The 19,365-nt window shown below is 51.1% G+C and overlaps 7 protein-coding genes across 7 annotated transcripts; 4 read left to right on the top strand and 3 right to left on the bottom strand.

Annotated features, from left to right (window-relative positions):
• Positions 1-1,533: 1,533 nt before the first annotated feature.
• CC1G_03036 (EB1 domain-containing protein) lies at positions 1,534-2,579 on the top strand (the record flags this gene model as incomplete). The annotated part of the gene is made up of 6 exons (XM_001840755.1): positions 1,534-1,654; positions 1,719-1,825; positions 1,884-1,921; positions 1,976-2,294; positions 2,353-2,460; positions 2,523-2,579. 6 exons carry the CDS (start codon positions 1,534-1,536, stop codon positions 2,577-2,579), a joined length of 750 nt encoding a protein of 249 aa, XP_001840807.1.
• Positions 2,580-4,494: 1,915 nt separating this feature from the next.
• Positions 4,495-6,546, bottom strand: CC1G_03037 (hypothetical protein; the record flags this gene model as incomplete). Its single annotated transcript, XM_001840756.2, has 4 exons — positions 4,495-4,865; positions 5,489-5,577; positions 5,722-5,885; positions 6,001-6,546. 4 exons carry the CDS (start codon positions 6,544-6,546, stop codon positions 4,495-4,497), a joined length of 1,170 nt encoding a protein of 389 aa, XP_001840808.2.
• A 4,051-nt stretch (positions 6,547-10,597) lies between these two features.
• Positions 10,598-11,420, bottom strand: CC1G_03039 (hypothetical protein; the record flags this gene model as incomplete). Its single annotated transcript, XM_001840758.1, has 3 exons — positions 10,598-11,048; positions 11,105-11,317; positions 11,368-11,420. The coding sequence occupies 3 exons, from the start codon at positions 11,418-11,420 to the stop codon at positions 10,598-10,600; spliced, it is 717 nt and encodes a 238-aa protein (XP_001840810.1).
• A 1,073-nt stretch (positions 11,421-12,493) lies between these two features.
• CC1G_03040 (lysozyme) lies at positions 12,494-13,389 on the top strand (the record flags this gene model as incomplete). The annotated part of the gene is made up of 2 exons (XM_001840759.1): positions 12,494-12,782; positions 12,830-13,389. The coding sequence occupies 2 exons, from the start codon at positions 12,494-12,496 to the stop codon at positions 13,387-13,389; spliced, it is 849 nt and encodes a 282-aa protein (XP_001840811.1).
• Positions 13,390-13,536: 147 nt separating this feature from the next.
• CC1G_03041 (hypothetical protein) lies at positions 13,537-14,895 on the bottom strand (the record flags this gene model as incomplete). The annotated part of the gene is made up of 3 exons (XM_001840760.2): positions 13,537-14,173; positions 14,221-14,265; positions 14,321-14,895. 3 exons carry the CDS (start codon positions 14,893-14,895, stop codon positions 13,537-13,539), a joined length of 1,257 nt encoding a protein of 418 aa, XP_001840812.2.
• A 1,499-nt stretch (positions 14,896-16,394) lies between these two features.
• CC1G_03042 (lysozyme) lies at positions 16,395-17,292 on the top strand (the record flags this gene model as incomplete). The annotated part of the gene is made up of 2 exons (XM_001840761.1): positions 16,395-16,605; positions 16,715-17,292. 2 exons carry the CDS (start codon positions 16,395-16,397, stop codon positions 17,290-17,292), a joined length of 789 nt encoding a protein of 262 aa, XP_001840813.1.
• Positions 17,293-17,668: 376 nt separating this feature from the next.
• On the top strand, positions 17,669-18,598 carry CC1G_15068 (hypothetical protein; the record flags this gene model as incomplete). The annotated part of the gene is made up of 2 exons (XM_002910688.1): positions 17,669-17,966; positions 18,315-18,598. 2 exons carry the CDS (start codon positions 17,669-17,671, stop codon positions 18,596-18,598), a joined length of 582 nt encoding a protein of 193 aa, XP_002910734.1.
• Positions 18,599-19,365: the final 767 nt, after the last annotated feature.

The following is a 19,365-nucleotide window of genomic DNA, read 5'->3' on the forward strand; positions in this document are numbered from 1 at the left end:
GTCTGTAGGAGCGCCGCATCATCATCAACAGCATTCAGGACAACCAAGAGAGAAGAGTCGAACCTGTAGGTCGTTTGCAGGTCAAATCTCCAGACCCAGGGTCGTCTTGTCCAAGTTAAGGTACTGCTGTATCGGCGTTCTACAACCAAAAAACCCAAGCGTCAACCACACAACGTCATGTACTCTAACAAACGAACTAACTCACCTCGAAGACGCCAAGAACGCTTTAGAATCTATAGCACGGTATAAATAGCCCTATCGTTCCCTCGTCCCGTGGGCTATGTGACCGACTGCTCCTATCGTCTTCTAGCGCTGTGTCAACGCTCTGGCTTCTACTGGACAGCTTCTACACCACACACCGCCATATTTCAAACCAAAATCCACCATAAGCCACGAGAAAGCCCAAAGCAAAACTAATACAAAAACAGACCTTTTCGCTTCCACCTCTGAAAGACTGATATAAATCACTCCCAGAAGTCCAAATGACGCGTCAATAACCACTGTCACCCAAGTAATTCCCTATACAAAAAGGAAAGCAGTTAACTCCCACACAACACAAGATCGCGAATTCGATAAACGAACCTCAGAACACCACTGAGAATACAACCCTCAATACACCACTTGAGCTCTCAGAACACCTCCTTCGTAGCCAAGTATAGTCCTTTGAAGACCGACTCGCTTCGCGTGACGTAAACGAATCTGTCACTTCCTGAGGGAACGAAAACGTCGTCCGAGAAAGCCGAATGAATTCAACTATTCCTTTGTCTATTCAAACGGTTCAGCATCCATTACGTCCTCTATTAATAATCGAGAATCGAACTTACCAGTCCACGCGAATACCTCCTGGCAGACCCTAGTAGACGAGCGGCACGGAACTGGCAGAGTCAAAGGTCGGTTGGGGCAGACCTAGCCTATGAAACGACAGCACGCCTGGTATTCAGATGAAGCCCAAGCATCAACAACATAGTCCTGACCTGGGATAAGCGGCTCCCAAGACAGATGCTTGATGAACGTTGAGGTGCAGAGATGGAGGACAGGGCGTCTAATGCTTGGCAGGGACGCCGACGATCCAATCGTCGATTTCTTGCAGCTTTCAAGGCCGTTGAATGTTGAACTATGTCCTCCTCGCCCCTTTCAGACCTTATACGACGCCGATAGACGTCTCTGTGCCACCAGAAAGGCTACTGGTCGATGTCGACGCGTTAAATGACAGAACCACCGAGTCGCAGGGTCCAGAATATGGTTTCTATTAACAACCCTTAGTCCTCCAGCATGACTAAAATCCCAAAACACAAAAGAAACGCACGTTTCGAAGCTTCTAGAGAGACCCAGAAACGCCAAACGCAAAGAGGACAGGATACTCGTCAAAAGAAAAGGTGTGGACAAAGAGACAAGGTTTGGGCTGCTGACATCACGTAATTGATGGGCCCGCGAGGCAAGGGCGGGAAGGCCGTCTCGTCCGACAACTTGTCTCTTTGCCACAACACACTTTCTTCCAATTTTGGCCCAGACACTTTCTCTCCTTCGACAACAATGACCGCCTCAAGAACAGACCTCCTCGCCTGGCTCAACGAGCTGCTCCAGATCAACTACACCAAGATCGAGCAATGTGGAAGCGGAGGTGCCTACTGCCAGATCATGGACTCCATCTATGGTCCGTATTCTCCCTTTTTCAAACCAAATTTACACTAAAATCAACCTAAACGCGTCGATAACAGGCGATGTGCCAATGAACCGAGTAAAGATGAACGCCAAACACGAATACGAGTTCCTCGTCAACTACAAAGTCCTCCAAACCTTCTTCAAAAACAAGAAGATCGACAAAGTGCGTTTACCATCTCTCCACGTCACAACACCCAAAATGACTAACGAAACTCTATTAGCCCATCCCAGTAGAGAAGCTCACCAAATGTAAAATGCAGTACGTCTACATCCTTTCTCCCTAACCAGTTCCCGATAAATCGATTACCACCAGGGACAACCTTGAATTCCTACAATGGATGAAACGTTTCTGGGACGCCAACTACGGAGGCCAAGGCTACGACGCCGTCGCACGCCGCAAGGGCGTCCCGCTCGAACCACCAGCCACCGTGGCCCCAGTCCCGACCTCCCGCAGCACAGGCGCAGGCCTCGCCGCAGGAGGAGCCCGCGCAGGCGGCAGGACCCCACTCGGAGGCTTCAGATCAGGCTCAGCCCAGTCCCAAGAGACCATCGTCCACCTCCAGAACCAAGTCTCAGAACTCACAGGACAACTAGAGGGCCTCGAGAAGGAACGCGACTTTTATTTCGAAAAGGTGCCGTCGCCATCTAACATACCCCATCCGCGGATTGACCTGAACCGGTATACTACAGTTGCGTGAGATCGAGATCCTCGTCCAGGAGCAACTTGATCTGCCCAAGGAGGAGCAGGGAGACCAAGAAGTGTTTACGAGGATCCAAAAGATCCTCTACTCCACCGAGGTGCGTCAAACCAACCCACTCACCCATCCATCGCCCATCTCACACACTCTCCCTTACTCCAGGACGGCTTCGAAGTCCCCGATCCCCAAGCCGCAGTCGACGAGGAAGAAACCTTCTAAGATACCACCACCGACCCCCTACCTCGAAGCTCACGAGCACTCTCAAGGTTACCGGTTACCAGTTACCCCCAACTACCCTCCAACAACCCTCGGTGTTACCACCGCCCAATCAATTCCCCTTCTCGAAAGTTGAAACCACAAACCCAGGTCCATATCCAACCTATCGACCCACCTTACCTACCCCTACCCCTACCCTACTATATGCAAACAATACTTACCACCCCTGCCCACCACCCCAACGCGGTCACAGGCACAAATCACCTCGAATCATGCACCGGTATCATCGATATCTTGCTCACACAGTACCCCTCCTCGTAGTACTACAACCACAACATACATACATACATAGAATCTCACCTACCTTAATCCACAATCCCCTTTCCACACCACACCACATCATACCTTACAACCCACCCCGTACAACCCATACACGATCTAATACCTTTTTGGGGGGAGGAGACGTCGTCGTCTTCGTCGCCGCCGCTGTGCTTATCTGATTGACGCGATTGTTCAGTTCTCGCAATCCGATGCTACGATTGTTCAACGCTCAGCGCTCAGGTCTCGGCTGCCCCAACCGTCTAAGTATTACACCAACGTTTCCACGCGCGTCCCCGCGTCCCCTCCCACCCAACTCCCACCTCCTCTTCTCCCTCCGAATCCGATGCAAAAGAACCCACTCGATGTTTCCCGGTAAACAAATCCCTCGAGACCTAGCTCCCATCATCACAATCCTCTTCGGCCGTGGGTTCAAAAACGATAGTAGTTGTCAAGATCAGGGCGCTACTTCTTCCTCCAACCGTTGCCCACTTCCAAACCTGCTTCATATGTACTTCCCATGATCGTCGATTTGACAAAATTGTCTGAACCTGGATGGACTGCCCATGTGCGCGCTCTCACGAGCCGAATATGTAGCCGAGTTCAGTACTGAGTTCTTTATAGCCGATAACTTACGCTCCAGGTCACGGTCTAAAAAACAAACTCTATAAACTGACTGACTGATACGAACACACGATTTCACAAGACACAAAAATAAAACTACAAGCTAGCTAAGTACATAGGTTATAGTACAAGTACATACAACAAATACGACCCCAAGAGTCCAAGTCAAGTCGATGAAGTAAGATCAAATGAAAAAAATTGAAGAGGAGTCGATGAAGTCAGTGCGAGAGATGAAATTTTGAAAGAAAGAAAGAAAGAAAAGAAAGATATAAACTGAGATGCAATGAAGAATGCCAGCGCTGTCAAAGACAATGTGTTTTTTTCTACTCGCTTCCTCCCTCCTCCTCTCCCTCCCCTCGCCTCTTTCCCTCTCCTCCACTTCCTCCCCCTACCACGCCCAACAATCGCCAACCCCTGCCCCTACACCTTAACCCCCCACCTCCTCTCAATAACCAACCTCGTCGCCAAAATAAATCCCGAACCAAGCACAACCGTACACCCCGAATAGAGGATCATACCCACATACGAACCATGTTGGAGACCGAGGATCGCGCCGGCTGTTGGACCGCCTATTAGGGATCTGTTGGACGAGGAAAGAGGAAGGGGATGGATGAAGGGAGGGGAGGGGAGGTTGGATGTGAATATGAATACGGATACGGATATGGAAGAAGGCGAGGGGAGGAGGGAGAGAGGCAGTCAGTACTTGTTGAAAGCGGAGAGGGTGGGAGTAAAGGAACAGAGAACGAAAGCTAATAATAGCCCAAACGGCGGAACAAGGACGATAGATCCTGCTCTCTATCCATCAACGGATTATCCCCTAGTCTCCGATGTTCCAGCAGCCATCTCCTCCCGATGTCCAGGGAATATGAGCTACCACTCCAGCCCGAGAACCCCGAAGCCCAAAAGCGAAGAAAAAAGCGACCACCAAAACGCCAAAAAGCCAGAACAAAACCCAAAACCCCAAACAGAAAACCACTCACGGCACAGAAATAATAGTATACAACATCCCAATCCTCGTTCCAATCTCCCCAAGGTTCGAAATCTGCGCCACACAAGGTGTAATCAAACTAATAAAACTCCCCGACCAAAACCCATAAACAGCAGCAAAAACCATAACACCAACTAAATCCTTCGTCCAAAACCATCCTACAAGGCACGACAAGCCCGAGAACAGGGCAGAGGGGAAGAGGAGGTTGAAGCGCCCGACACGGTCGGAGAGGTATGCAGGGGCGATTCGTCCAAAGACCCCGCCGGCGTTCATGACTGCTAGAACGTAGAAGGCTGTTGTGTTGGGAATGGAGAGGTGTCGGGCGTATTCCACAATGAAGAAGAACGGTGCGAAGAGACCTGTATTGGAGAACGGAGGTATCTGTTAGCACATCTCTATGATAGTTTCGCGTCGAAACCTCGGAGATCCAAATCCAAAACAACCCAAAAGTAAAACAAGCGCCCACCCACCCCCATCGGAATTCCTCCCCACCTCCACCTAAAACCACAACCCCAAATTAAAGCAGTGGCACTCACCAAGAGCAACAAAACAACATCCAATAACCAACAGCGCAAACTTCAAATCCAAAATACTTTTCAAATCAAAGAAGGGTATAGATTTACCCTGGGGCGGGTACTTGGTAGTAACCATAAACGCCGAGGCCACGCACCCAAGGGCGCTTATCAGGCCACAGACGCGCACGCCCCAGCCGTATCCCACAGATTGGAACGAGTGCTGTAGGACGATGGGATACAGGACACCGCCTGTTTGGGTGGTTGGGTGATTCGGATTCGGATGTATGTCGTATCAGGGTTTGGTTCCGTGTTTTGCGCGGAATATGGGGCGTGTGTTTGAGGAGAAGGTGTGCGGAAGGGTAATAATTAAATGTCAGCCAGTGTTATCTCCGTATCATCAAAACACAACTGCACGCAGGGGCGTACAGCACGCATAATGACAAAAGAACAGCAAGGACATGACTCACCGAAACTCGATCCAGCAGCCGCGATACCCAGCGCTGTAGCCCGGTATTTCAGGAAATGCGTAGACACGCTTGCAAGGGATGGATAAAAGCTGTAAAAAAAAGCACACCCAAAACATGTGTGTCGCCACGGAATGCAATGGCGATGCAACCAAAACCGATCGGAATAGCAATAGAAATGCAAAACAAATGAGTAAGGGTTACGAGGTGCAAGGAATGAAGAAGAGACGACGCACAGCAGTCCCACCGCGAGGCCGAACAGCAGCCCTTGGGAGAGCATGAACTCGTAGTACTGCGTTGAAACGCTAGTCGCAATTACGCTTGCTGCGTACAGCACTGACCCCAGGAGCATCAAATATCTAGGTCCATACGAGTCGAACACGCGTCCGATGAAACCACCCTATAAAACATAAGCTTTCAGTAAACCCATCCATCACACCCCCTCCCCTCGGAATAACACAAAAACATCACCAACGCCACAAAAGGAGGGGGTAAGCGAACGACAACAAACGCACCGAAAAGAAAAACACCCAAAGTTGCAACGACCCAATCCACGAAATCTTGGACGGGGACAAATGCTCAAGCTGATGCCTCGAATACCACGAATGATACGTCCCAAACGAATTCATCTGCCCAAATGTGCAGAACAGCGCCAACGACGCTCCACACACCGCCAGCGTCGGCTTCAACCACCACCTCCCACCACCATTCTCCGCACTACCATAAAACTCGTTATTATGCAACGTGTGGCTGCTCGCCATAGAGGGGGCATGCACGTCCGTGAAGCTCGAGGCGATCGACATCCTGCTCGGCCGAGTATGAAGCTTGCGCGACGACGACGAAGGGTGCTGAAGTTCGTAGGCGTCCACCGAATCGTCTGGGTCCGTTAGAATTTTGTGGTGGGCAGGGGCAGGTCGATGGGGAGGCGAATGGTGAGGGTGAGAAGCCAGCTCAAAGTCCTCCATCTTTCCGCCGCCATCTTTGTGGGGAGTGGAGGCAGAAAAGAAGTTGCTGAGACGGTTGACGGCTGCGGCAGCTGCATATTTCTCAACGTCGGGCATCGCATATAAGATTTCTTTTGACTTATATTGAACCTCCCTCGTGTACCCCAACGGAATCTATTTGCTCTGGCCTAGATCCAGTCAAAAAAAGTAGTCAGGCGGTCAGGCAGAGTAGTCGAGCAGTCAAAGCGGTCAAGAAGGAGTGAGGCGAGGCGAGAGGGAAGAAAAGGTGTCGTCGGCCGGAAGGAGGATCCAGTTTTATTCAGGAAGGGGACTTGGCTTTTAAGGGCGGCCAACAAAGTAGCGTAGCACCATGGACCCAAGGCACCCCAACCCTCCAGCCAACCAACAGCCAACCCCCCTTCTTTAGCCTCTTCCTTCGAGATCAAAAAAGGGTGCCACGAAGAGATCGAAGGTTTAGTTTACTTTAAAACGAGAAAGAACGGAGCAAAAAGGTGTGCTTACCTGAGGCAACTACTCTAGAGTTCGCTCGCGTTACGTTACGGGTTTGCCAGAACTGGTTCGTCTTGGCTCGGGCTGGGGGCAGAGTCCGAGTCGGTGGGTCCGTTAAGCGCGGATGATTGGGCGAGAACGACGTTTCGAGCCGTCAGGACGATAGCCAGTCAGGGAAGCCGGTCAGTCTATCACGGATCCAGATGGCTCTTGTCTCCTCTCTCTTTATGAGCTTCTTGCCCTTAAAGCGTGCGACAATGTCTCGTCTCTCCATACGCAACCATCATTGCTCTACACGGGTATCGCCCGCACACCCCATTTTATCACTCGAACAATCGAATTCCCGTCGCCCGACCTGAACCATCGGAAAAAGATGTCAGTCAAATGGAAAGGACACATTCTAAACCAGAAGCACAGCGAAACCAATTATCATTCCTGACTCGATATTCTCGATTCCGTTGATAAATTGCGTTTTGGGTCGGTCGGGTAGGCAAGGGCAAAAAAGAAAAATGCCCTGAGAGCAAAGCGGCGGAATTCTTCGGATTGGAACCATCGTCTCTTTTTCATAAGTGTGCCCGCGCCCGGAATTGTTCGAGAAGGATGTTTGCATACCAGGTTGAAGGCCGAGGTTTAGCTTAAACTTTGGGATCCAGTGACACCCTTTGTCCACTCTTCGCTGCGCCCGGACGAGTCAAGCAGTCAAAGTTCGACCCAACTCATCGAGCCAAAAGTTGGTGGGATGGGATGGTCCCTTCGCTGGGTTCGTCGAGTATGGTCCGCGGTTGTGGAAATGAGTGGGCGGATAGACAGCGTCCAAGTCGTAAAGAAGCGGCGGCTCCATTTCCGGGCTTTACCTGTCGAGAAAGGATGATTGATGATGAGTATTGGGAACAGAAATCATTGAGTCGCAGAGAACCGGACGGAAGAAACGTCAGAACACCCAACCAATCCCAATTCCGCTCGCCCAAAGGTTACTTGCACAGCTCACTTACGTACGACTTCATTTCATACCTATGCGACACCAACAGCCGCTGGGGAAGCTCCAATCCAGCAGAGCTCTAATTCGCGTTTGTCGGGATGGTAACACATGGCAAGCAACATTTGTGCTGTACATTTCCTGGATATGATAAAGCCGATAATCCGTTGTCAAAGAAAGCTTGACCGGAAACGATATGTCACCTTCAGCGTAGCCCCTAAATGACGATGACTCACTTGTGCTATAGGCCAGGGCTCTTAAACGGTGCTGCTATGAGAAGCTGTAGTTGCCGTTTGCGCCACTATAACCGCGGAGAGGACGAATTCCGGACTTTCATAAGCACTAGAGTCGACATTTAGCTCGGCAGGGTTCGATTGTGGCCATCCGGGGAGAGCGACATCCACCAAGTCCTGCATAAAGGGAAAGCTCGCTTCAGGTGGTCGAAGGGGTCGAGACCGACGATTATGGCGGAATGAGTTTTAGTTTGAGCAGGACTGGTAACATGATGCACAGCCAAATCTTCCTCTGGAATTCTGTAGTGCGAAGGATCTTCGCGCGGCGTTCTCCGGCTCGCTGCCGCACATTAAGGAAAGGAAGAGAGGAAAGAAGGGTTCCAATCTGAGCTGCTCCATTTGTCTATTAGCTACCCTTTGGAAACCCGTCAGAAACTTGAAGCTGCCTTGAGGATGGATGGTGATGAGGGAGCGGCTCGGTTGGTTGTGCGGTGATCTGTTAGTTTGTTCAATCTAATGAAGATGGGTAACCACACCTTCCCTGGAGACGGTATGCAACTCGTCATCTGTTCTGGGACAGAAGTCTAAGTTTAGAGTACTCTGGATGTCGACTTTATCTCCTGAATGGGGCAAAATAGTCGAGCGCCAATAATCCAACAGACCTGATTCAAGAAACTGATTACGAGTCCTGATCATGGCCACCAGGGGTCCTCTTCAGTCTTCACAGTCTGATTATACCTACCCCATCGGGTGCGAGGACTATCACCCAAAGACCTGGTCAGAACAGAGCAACGAAGCCAACAAAATAACATACCGGGGCTGACTGGATCAGGCTCGCGCTCCGGGCGGCAGGACAAACCTCACAAGTCCGCGATGCACAAGCCCACACGAGAATTGAAACAGACTCGAGGAGGCAGAGAGGTTCATGACGAGTACACCGGGGATTTGACGAAAGAACCGCCTCGAAACTCTCGATCCTTGAGCTTCGAGCCTGGCAGAAGAGACTCTGGGGACCGGCTTGACCACAGGGCCGGCAGAGCAAAACTAAATCTTGAGGCCCAAAGCCGATTGACCTGCATTGACGTTAGGTAGTCCTGAACTTCAGATCTGTGAGCACCAACTCCGAAAAGAAAATGACAACCGGACCGGAAGACCCACGACCAAAAGCAAAAGCAAAACCTAGAGTATATGTCGAGGAGAATCTTGGGTAAAGGTCGATGTGTGGAGCTGGTACAAAGTTCAAAGCCAGCGAGCTGGTCTCCTTGTTCGAAGCAAGGAAGACGACCGTGATTCATGGAGTGGACATAGGTCCATAGAGTGCGGTATGAACCGTTGTATGAATCACTAAGGGGGTGTACAGAACCAATGCGTCTTCCAAGCCCCCCTGGAATGAATGAAGGGTAAGTAACTGTAGTGCCGCGGATGGAGATGGAATGGAATCGACGAGACATACACTCACAGCTGTCAGTTTGCCATCGTGAAGTACTGGCCATGGGGCAAATCAGGACGATCATCAGCCGTAACCAGGGATCCAACTTCCTTCTCCTGGGTCTAGGCAGGAAGGGCATGCGATAATGCTTAACCTCACGTTTTCTTCGCAATGAACCAGTCACTGAAGTTTATCCATACGAAGCAAAGGTGATGATGACAGGGTCGGAGGCTCGTGGAAAGACGGTGTTGATGACTGAACTCAGCGAATGAGACCGACGGGTGATCCTACTTGGCGAACGATGCTTACTTGAAAATGATCAAACCATAGACCTTAGTTGACCAGGGAAAAGGAAAAGATAGAACTTGAAGAAAGATATTGATGCTGGGGCAGGATAGCGTGAACCCGGAAGGCCAGCGCGTCGATGCGAATCGGTCGGCGGGAAGCAATCCCTAGTTCCTTTGTCCTTTTCACGGAAGACAGGTCTATTATAATCTGGTAGGTTAGTCCAAATCCTCGAGCCAAAAATAACGAGCGGACCATGCTCGTACCGACATGCAGAGTGCAACATTGGTTGAGGTGACGCGAGGCATCCAAAGCAGAGCACAGGAACCCGAATTCATCATTTCAGGACTAGGCTGAGTCGGGGCAAAAGACGCGCGAAACCAAGGAGACAATGCTGGGATGCGTTGACTAGCGATTGGCTCACCAAAAACGAGCACATGTGGGGCATATCCACGACCAATGGGATGCCAGGGATCGGCGTTAGGCAAGCAGAAACCATTGGAAAGGCGGGCTCCGACTCGAGCAGAAACATAGTTCATTCATACCCAAAAGATACGACAAGCTCTGTATAGAGAGAGAGAAAGCGATCCATTAACGACGGATAATCACAAACAGATCGAATTGGGAATGCACGAGGCTCACATGGACGAAACATCCCAACCCGAGGTCCTCGCACCAAAGCAGCCGTAAAGTTATCCATGAGGGTTGCCCCACCAGCCCAGTAAAACCCGACTGCTACTTCGCCGACTCCGATAACAGTGGCGGTCTCCTCATGGCCTTGAGTTCTCGATACCTCGCAATAGCCTTCAGCCTCTCCTGTTCCATCATCGCCTTCTGCGCCATCGACAGCACCCCGTCTGTCTTGCTACTGCTTGTCCCACCAACCAGCTTATCAGCGCCCCGAGGAAGCTTCTTGAGTTCTGGGGGAGCCTGTGCGATATCGTTGAGCCGCTTAGGAGCTGATGTCGAAGCAACGGCGAATTCTTTCGGGCGGTCTGCGTGTTTATCCTTGGGAGGAGCAGGTTTGGGAGTCGGAGGCTCGCTGGGTTCTGGAGTTTTGGATTTCGATTTTGATTTCGATTTGGCCTTTTTACGCTCTTGTTCTTCTCGCAAAGCTTTGCGTACAACAGCTCGACCGCTTTCCATAGCCGACTTGACGAGAGGTCTCAAGTCGTCCTCCACACGCCTAGAAGATATTCAATGAGGTCTCGACATCCAAACCATTCAATTGGACACACGCACCTATTGAAATGTTGAATCGATTCTCCAGGAAGAATCTTCAATTCTGTTTTCTTCCTCTTCTTCGCATTAGCTTTCGCCTCTTGCTCCTCCTCTAACTTTCGTTTCCTGGCCTTGAATTCTTCTCTTATCTGGACAGCATTGAGAATTCGCTGCGCAGATTTAGGAATGGCCTCGTTTGCTATCGAATCTTTCCCTGGTGCCCAATCAGTGCCTCTTGAATTGGTTAGTTCCTGCTTGATCAGAAATAGATTTCCTGGGCTTACTTTTGGGCCTTGTCTTGCGTTCGCGCACTGCGCTTAGCTTTTTTGTGGGGCATTTTGGTTTTCGGAGGAAGTTGTGGTAGAAAACGATTTCGCGGAGGCATTGGCAAACGGGGCCCGGACTGTTTGGCTTAAGCTTCGAGAACAAACAAATGTCGCGGTTGGGCGCAACTCTCTCGTTCACTCGACTTCTTTCAGAGCGGTCTTATGCACTGTCAACTACTTGTAAGGCGGCGTGTTATACCCTTGCTGACCATTAAGCGTGAGTGTCCCTTTTTGGGTCGTCAGCCCAAGTCTAGCATAAATACTCCCACCCAACTGAAGCGTTGAAAAGTAAGCGCCCAATGACGTAATCAGACCATTCTCACTCCTAGCGCCCGAGGATGTTTATGTATATCCGGTCGCTCTGTGGTACCTTCTTCATCAGAAGAACTTATTTGAATCTCCCAACGTTCTCTCTAACTGCCTGTTCACAGAAACAGATGATGTCCATGATGAAGAACATGTCAAATCAATCATTGGTAGTCGTCTCGCCCGATCACAGAGAGTTCTTGGGCGCCTACTCCCGTTCTTCTCCAAATTTCCCTATACCCAGTAAGCAGACACATCAAAGGTAGGAAATCAAAGTTGCTGGCTTGCTTCATTCCATCAAAAGCGAGATAGTTTTCAGAATTTATCACCTCCACAGCCTCCCAGGCTCAGGCCGCGCGAAACATTCTCAAGGACTGAATCCGGTCCATAACGTACCGAAAACCTGACATCGTTTACCACTACTTCTTCCCAATATCAACGAGAATATCAGCCAAATGACAAGGATCCTCTGTGCCCATTCACGACTGTTGATAATGACTTTCGCATCTTTCGCACTTGGTTACGCGTGTGTTCTTCCACCCTCCCTCCCTTCAACTCCCGTAGGCGCTTAACTATATCTCTTATTCTCTCCCCGTATTCTCACACACATGTCTTCTAAAGCACATATCTTTAATCTTAGTCAGGACAATTTACAATCTCTGGAAGCACACTGTCCAAACATCTCAACCGACTGTTTCCAGCTATAAAAGTGGCCTTTTTCGTTATCCCAGTCCTCCATCACTCATCTCTTCCTTCACTCGATACTCCTGCATTCTATATGAATCCCACTCTATTCGCGGCTATCTTTTTGTCACTGGCTATTACAGTTCAGAGCGCGATAAACGACGCCTGTACCGTAAAAGGCCAGCCCGGTATCTGCATCACAACAAGCGCTTGCAGTAGCGCCGGTGGCACCTCCACTGCAGGGTTCTGCCTCAAGGACCCAGCCAATATCCGATGCTGCACCAAAAGCTGCAGTAACGGCGGCACCTGCCGCTTCACCGCCACCTGCGCCAGCGGAAACACGCTCTCAGGTAACTTTACTACGACTAGCCCACTCCTCGGGGGTCCGCTTTCGTTTCCGAGTGACGAGACTACTAACCACGAATCCCAGGTCGCTGCCCCGGCCCCTCCAACTTCAAATGCTGCCTCCCGGGGCCCCGAGACTCCAAGCCATGTCCCGGCACCACCGTCAACGCACGCACAGTCCGCGAAATCAAATCCTCCGAAGGATTCGTCAAATCCCCCGCCCCAGACCCCATCGGTCTCCCCACCGTCGGCTACGGGCACCTCTGCAAAACCAAAGGCTGCGCCGAAGTCCCCTACAAATTCCCCCTCACCGATGCCCAAGCCACTTCCCTCCTCAAATCCGATCTCAAGACATTCCAAAACTGCATCTCGAAGGACCTCCGAGATACAGTCAGGTTGAACGAGAACCAGTACGGCGCATTGGTCTCGTGGGCATTTAACGTTGGATGCAGGGCAACGGGCAGTTCGACGTTGATTGCGAGGTTGAACAGGGGTGACAATCCGGCCAAGGTTGCGGAAGAGGAGTTGCCCAAGTGGAATAAGGCCAACGGGAAAGTCTTGCAGGGGCTGGTCAATAGGAGGAAGCGGGAGATTGCAATGTTCAAAACACCCTCGAAAGTCATCCATCATCCTCCCAAGTGTTAAAGTAGTCGTCAATGTCACTGTTTATGGCATTATCCATCCTTCACCTTCATATTGGGTTGACCAATAGACGAATACCTGAATAAATCCCATGATATTAGCACTCCTTCACCCGATTACACATTGTACGCTCTTTACGACCATGCCGCATCAAGCGCTTTCATCGTACGTCTCCGCCCAAACCAACCCACCACCCTCTCCAGCCGGATCCATTATACACGAAAAATGCGTGCACTCATTCCGAACAGGATACGTCCTTAACCACTTCTTCACATCCTCCACCGACACTCCACCCTCTTTCCCACTCATACCCGACCCTTTCGCAGTCACCAGTCCGCCACTACACTCCTTCCACATCCCCGCAACACATCGCTTTCGTTGGATACTATCTTCCATGATCCCTCCAATATCCGTAAGCCCGCTCTCTTTCACCGTGGTTCTCCACACACCCTCGTCCCACTCCTCCATCATCGCGTCATGGTTCGTAACAGCAAGGAACGAATCCGACCTCTGCACCGTCGCACTTTTCAGGTCTTTTTCTATCACCATAACTTCTGCGGGGGAGCAGAACGTCAAGTAGGAAGGGGAAGCGTGGTTCGATTGGAAGGTTGACGAGATATGGTCGAGGGACGGTGCTGGTCCTGGAGAAAGGAGGAGGGTGCGTAGTTGACTAGAAATGGATTGTCGGAAGCCCAGAAGAAGACATAATTGATGCCAACGGTGGGCGAACACGGACTTGGACGAGATGATTCTTGCTCGGTAATTCAACGATATTGAGAGTCCTTCCCTATTAATTGGTAAGTAAAGGAGAGCGGAGGGAGAAATGTTCCGCACCTCACGCCCGTTAAGCTTCCAACATACCCAGCATATGTGACGCTTCTATCCAACCACACATGGTCAGCTTTCGCTCGACGGTACCAAGTCTGGAGCATACCTTGCAACGACCTTCCCCTCCCTGACATATTCAACTTGGATAATCATATCCCTCAAAGGCTCCATATCCCAATCCAATCCTCTAAAGTGCAGCATCCTCCCACCCTCCACACTCCCCTCCCTTACACCCCCACTAACACACCCAGAAAACAAGTCCAAAAACGTGTTATACGCCACGACCATATGGACCGGAATCCCACTCTCCTCCGCAATCCCTCTAATCTCCTCCGTCTCCTCATCTGACCACACCCTCCTCAACAACACCTTCGCGAACATCGCGATGAACCTGCCCAGTGCTCCGAACAGCTCGAGGGTGGAGTTGTACAGCTGGGAGAGGGCAAGGATCTCGGATTTGAAGGCTTTGCATATTTCGCGATGACGGTCGCGTGGGGCCTGGGAGAGGTCGATAGCATATCGAGGAGGCTGGCCTCCAGAAATCAAGACTTGACCCTGACGGTGAGAGGAGTTGTGGAGTGCGGTGCTCGGCCTACTACGAGAAGTCGCAGTCGTTCTGGTCGAAGTCGATGGCAGCGAGCTAGTACTGCCATTCGAACGGTTCGACTGTCGTTCGGACATCGAGCGAGTAGCGGATCGTGTAGTTGGGGCCATTCTACAGTGCAGCTAGTCTCTGTCTGTGCGCTGGTCCAGCTGTGGAGTAAGATTGCCTGCAGAGCAGTGAAACTGATTTATAACGACTACACGCAATGGAAAGAGGCGTCCAGTATGTGGGCCCTGTAGTGGCGCTGTTCAAACGCTGTGAGCGATCCCAGACGGCGCCCATATCTCGCCATTGCTGTGTCGTTACCGGGAGAAGAGTCAGACGTCCAGGAAATCCGTTTCCAGCGGGAATGAACAGGGGTGGGAAAGCTATCCCGGTTTGGTGCACCTCTCGTTCGAACCTGGCCCGACGCGAATGTTTTGCGCTCATGCGAATCAAAGATGCATAGCGGCCGGGGTCATGTACAAGCCATGTACGGCATGTAACCCTACGACTGCAGCCCTAACTCCATTGACTACTACCTTGTCGAAACCACGGCTCAATGGATCCTGGCGGGTGCTGGGAAACTCAGTCGAAAAATCCCACACCGAATCGGGAAAAGCCAATGGCTCTTCGACATCGGGTTGTCTTTTAACCTTCACTTTTCCCTTGACCAGCCGCCATAAGTCCCGGAAATCAGGGAATTGGGGGAAGAAATATGTTCCATGGTGGGAGAGCTGAAGACTACAATGATGTCGAGCAAAACGGGCAAGACTACTGGTATTGGCAACGCACTCAATGTGACATCGACAAGATACTGTCAACGTTTCCTACACAATGTGCTAGTTGGCACCGGTGAAGCTGATCATCTTATCTGAAGCTCCAACGTTGGCTCTCCAGTTACTTGCCTACCTTTGATGCAACGCATCTCAAGGGTTTTTCTTCTATGTACTCAGTCGCACGTTGCCCAACGTGAGAGCGAGAGGCAACTTCGCCCGCCAGGAACAGCTGGGACCAAAGGCCATCGACCTCCTCCAGGCCTTTCAGGTGACCTCGACTTCCTCCACAACGCGCAATAAAGTCTCCGATTATCAGCTGAAAATCACATAGTGACCAGCATCAGCAAGAGATATCTCGTCTGAACACGGCGACATGCCACCATCGAGACATTAGATGGATTGACAAAGATCTTCAAGGCGCTTCGAAAAACGCCCAAAGGGCATATCCATCATTGCCCATTCCCCGCCTTACCCTCCCTCCGCTTTAACTTCTGTGATTGTGCCTCGATCCAGTCTCTCTTCAGCAACCGACACTCTCCGACACTGCAACTGGGTACCCTGATCGTCATGGACTTTATCCTCACCATGATCCAGAGACCATCAACTGGTCTGATACGGAGAAATCCTATGCAGGCGGTCGCCAAAAGCCACCTCAGAAACCATGCGGTTTGCCTCAATTCCATCGACGATCCTACCTTGGGTACGATAGCAATCTCGACCTACCATCTTAGGCTCCCACCAAGCTGCACATCGCGACTATAAAAACGCGATTATCTCTGCTCGTAACTCGACAGGACTCGCATCCCATTTCGTCCGCCATGAAGCCAGTTGCTCTCTTCTCTACCATCGTACTCGCCTTGAGCGCCACCGTTCAAGGCGCCATCAATGACCCCTGCTCTGTCAACGGCAAGCCTGGCGTTTGTGTTACCACGAGCGCTTGCTCGTCGGCGGGCGGAATTTCCACCGCCGGGTTCTGCCCCAACGACCCCGCCAACGTCCGTTGCTGCACCAAGAGCTGCAGCAGCGGCGGTACCTGCCGCTTCACCAATACCTGCTCCAGCGGAAACACGCTATCAGGCAAGTCCCTTCTCTCTCACATCCTCTCCAACATCCCACTAACCTTGATCTCCTTCTCCAGGCCTCTGCCCCGGCCCCTCCAACTTCAAATGCTGCCTCCCCGCAAGCAGCACCTGCGCGGGCACCAACGTAAACTCCAAAACCGTCGAACACATCAAACAATGGGAAGGCTTCGTCAAATCCCCCGCACCAGACCCAATCGGTCTCCCCACCGTCGGCTACGGGCACCTCTGCAAAACCAAAGGCTGCAGCGAAGTCCCCTACAAATTCCCACTAACCGAGGCCCAAGCCACCTCCCTCCTCAAAACCGATCTCAAGACCTTCCAAAACTGCATCTCCAGCCAGCTCAAAGATTCCGTCCGGCTCAACGCGAACCAGTACGGCGCGCTGGTCTCGTGGGCGTTTAATGTGGGGTGCGGGAATACGAGTGGATCGGCGCTCATTTCGAGGCTTAACAAGGGTGAGAGCCCGAATACCGTTGCGAGTCAGGAGCTGCCCAAGTGGAATAAGGCTGGGGGGAAGGTTCTGCAGGGGTTGGTTAACCGAAGGAAAGCGGAGGTTACTTTGTTCAAGACGTCCAGCTCCGTCATCCATCATCCTCCCACTTGCACTTGCACCAACTGCCCTAAGCCTGTCTAATTGAAAGTAGTACTTAGATGGTTACTTCTCACTCCTCTCTCGATAAGGGTCAATAGAACGAAATCTAATGAAATGGTGTTCCCTCCACGCCTCGTGACATAAAACCGACGCCACTTGATACAAAAGTCACGTCCGCCCTTCCGGAGGCTGACATAGTTAGATCGGTGGGTTCGCAGTAGTTGGGGCACTGGAGATCATACCTTTGCCACCTCAACTATATTTGTGGGCTTATCATCGCTTGCCTGAGCCAATGATGCGACTTGAGTTACCCGCAATGTCTCGTGCTCCTGCCTCCAGCGCTCGAGGAAGGAGCCTGCTTCATGATCCCAAGACTTCAACTTGGCTTCTGTGCCGACGACTGTAAACCGATCCTTGCATGGGCACTAGGACTGGGACTATTGTTCCGCGCCGTGCGGCGCGTGTCATTCTCAATGCGACAAAAGTATTTATAAAGAATAACTTGTCCCACTGTGAAGATGTCAATACCGAGTATGAAGCGAAACCCTCTACTATGATGACATACATACTCGTACTCCCCTCATTCCAAACCCTACATTTCATCTTCGACTGCATACATGGTCATTCCCTGTCGACGTATGTCGATAAGCCTCTAAGTAGCCGGTATTCTATGCCGATATATCTCCAGGAACGACCTACTCCCTCGGGCACTCGGGGTAGGTTTTGTAAACAAGTCGAGGGCTCACGCATCATTATTCCTGGGCGCGGGGTCGTGACTCGATTAACAAGATGACAAACCGCCGGTAGGTGACTTTGTTTAATCAAGAATATACTTCTTCGTAGTATCGTCGGTAGAAAGCGAACTTGGCGATAACTCCCTCGCGTTTCTTGAAAGTAACGTCATTGCTCGAAGCAACGCGCCAAGTCGTCGGTCCCGCTGCGCCTTACCACGAGTCCAGCTGACGAAATTAAGCTCCCAGCAGAGAACCCTCGACCAACGCAGTCTAACCATTAATATCTACTGCGAGGCGTTTCACCAACGTCATACTCGGCAGACCACGCAGCAGCCACGCAGCAAGAGACGTCGAGGTTGAGGGCGTCCACGATCGATGGCTGTCCCAGCCTGAAACTCATCATCGAGGGTCTTGGTGAGAGCCCCAGTACCAAACGGTCCAAGTACCACACACCCCAAGTCCCTTCAACCCATCGAAGGCTCTACCAAGCATGGACGCGGAGAAACGACACCCCAATCGCGGGAGATGCCCCGCCCAAAGCGGTCACAGGATTCAAACCCGTAACCCACGGGGTGCACAAGAAGCTTAATACACGCTTCATCCACGCTGTATAGTCTATCCTACGTGCTATCGCGAGTGTCACAAGAACATACACACCCTCTCGAGCTCCGACGAATCGATCATCCCACCACTCGGGCATCCGGGTATCCGGGTAAGTGCGTATCGCGGCAATGGCACACCCGCTTACCGCTTATCTTACATGTACGAGAGGCAATTTGACCTTTGTTGAATGTTAGACGGGAAGGGGTGGGTAAATATGGTGTGGGGTAAATTTGTTGGGACTAATATATCACGGAGATGTCATACCTCTCTATTCATTGCTTATTATTACTAGTGAAGGGTTCAAGATAGCTGTGTGTACGCTGCTGTGTATCTCCCTCTCTGTGTAGGCACGGCTGCGCTTTGTCATTGTCACGTTACAAATTGCCCCTTCTCTTCCACTCGATCTTCACTTAAAGGGCTTAGTGCGTCGAGACGCCGCCTCTGTTTAGACAGACTTTCGCGTGTACGTCGCGGGCGTTCGAAGCTCCTTTCGAACGTCAGGCTAAATTCAGCTTCGAAAAATGGGCTTCCAGCTTCTCAAAAGCGTGACTTCGGCATTCTTGACTCAGCACTTTTGGAAAATTGACGCAGGACAGCAATAAGGTCACTGCCAGGTGGTGTGCAGGGGCGATAACCATCAGAGATGGTTTCGAGCAGTCATTTCACAGCGTCAAGGGTGTAGATGTCAGACGTGATTATCTGTGTTAGTAACCTAGAATAATTGAAGCAGAAATACAAGTCTCCATACAGCTTTTGTGGTGTGTGTGGTACGAGGAGG

The sequence above is a fragment of the Coprinopsis cinerea genome (assembly GCF_000182895.1).
Source record: "Coprinopsis cinerea okayama7#130 chromosome 8 map unlocalized cont3.8, whole genome shotgun sequence".
In the NCBI taxonomy this organism is placed as follows: Eukaryota; Fungi; Basidiomycota; class Agaricomycetes; order Agaricales; family Psathyrellaceae; genus Coprinopsis; species Coprinopsis cinerea.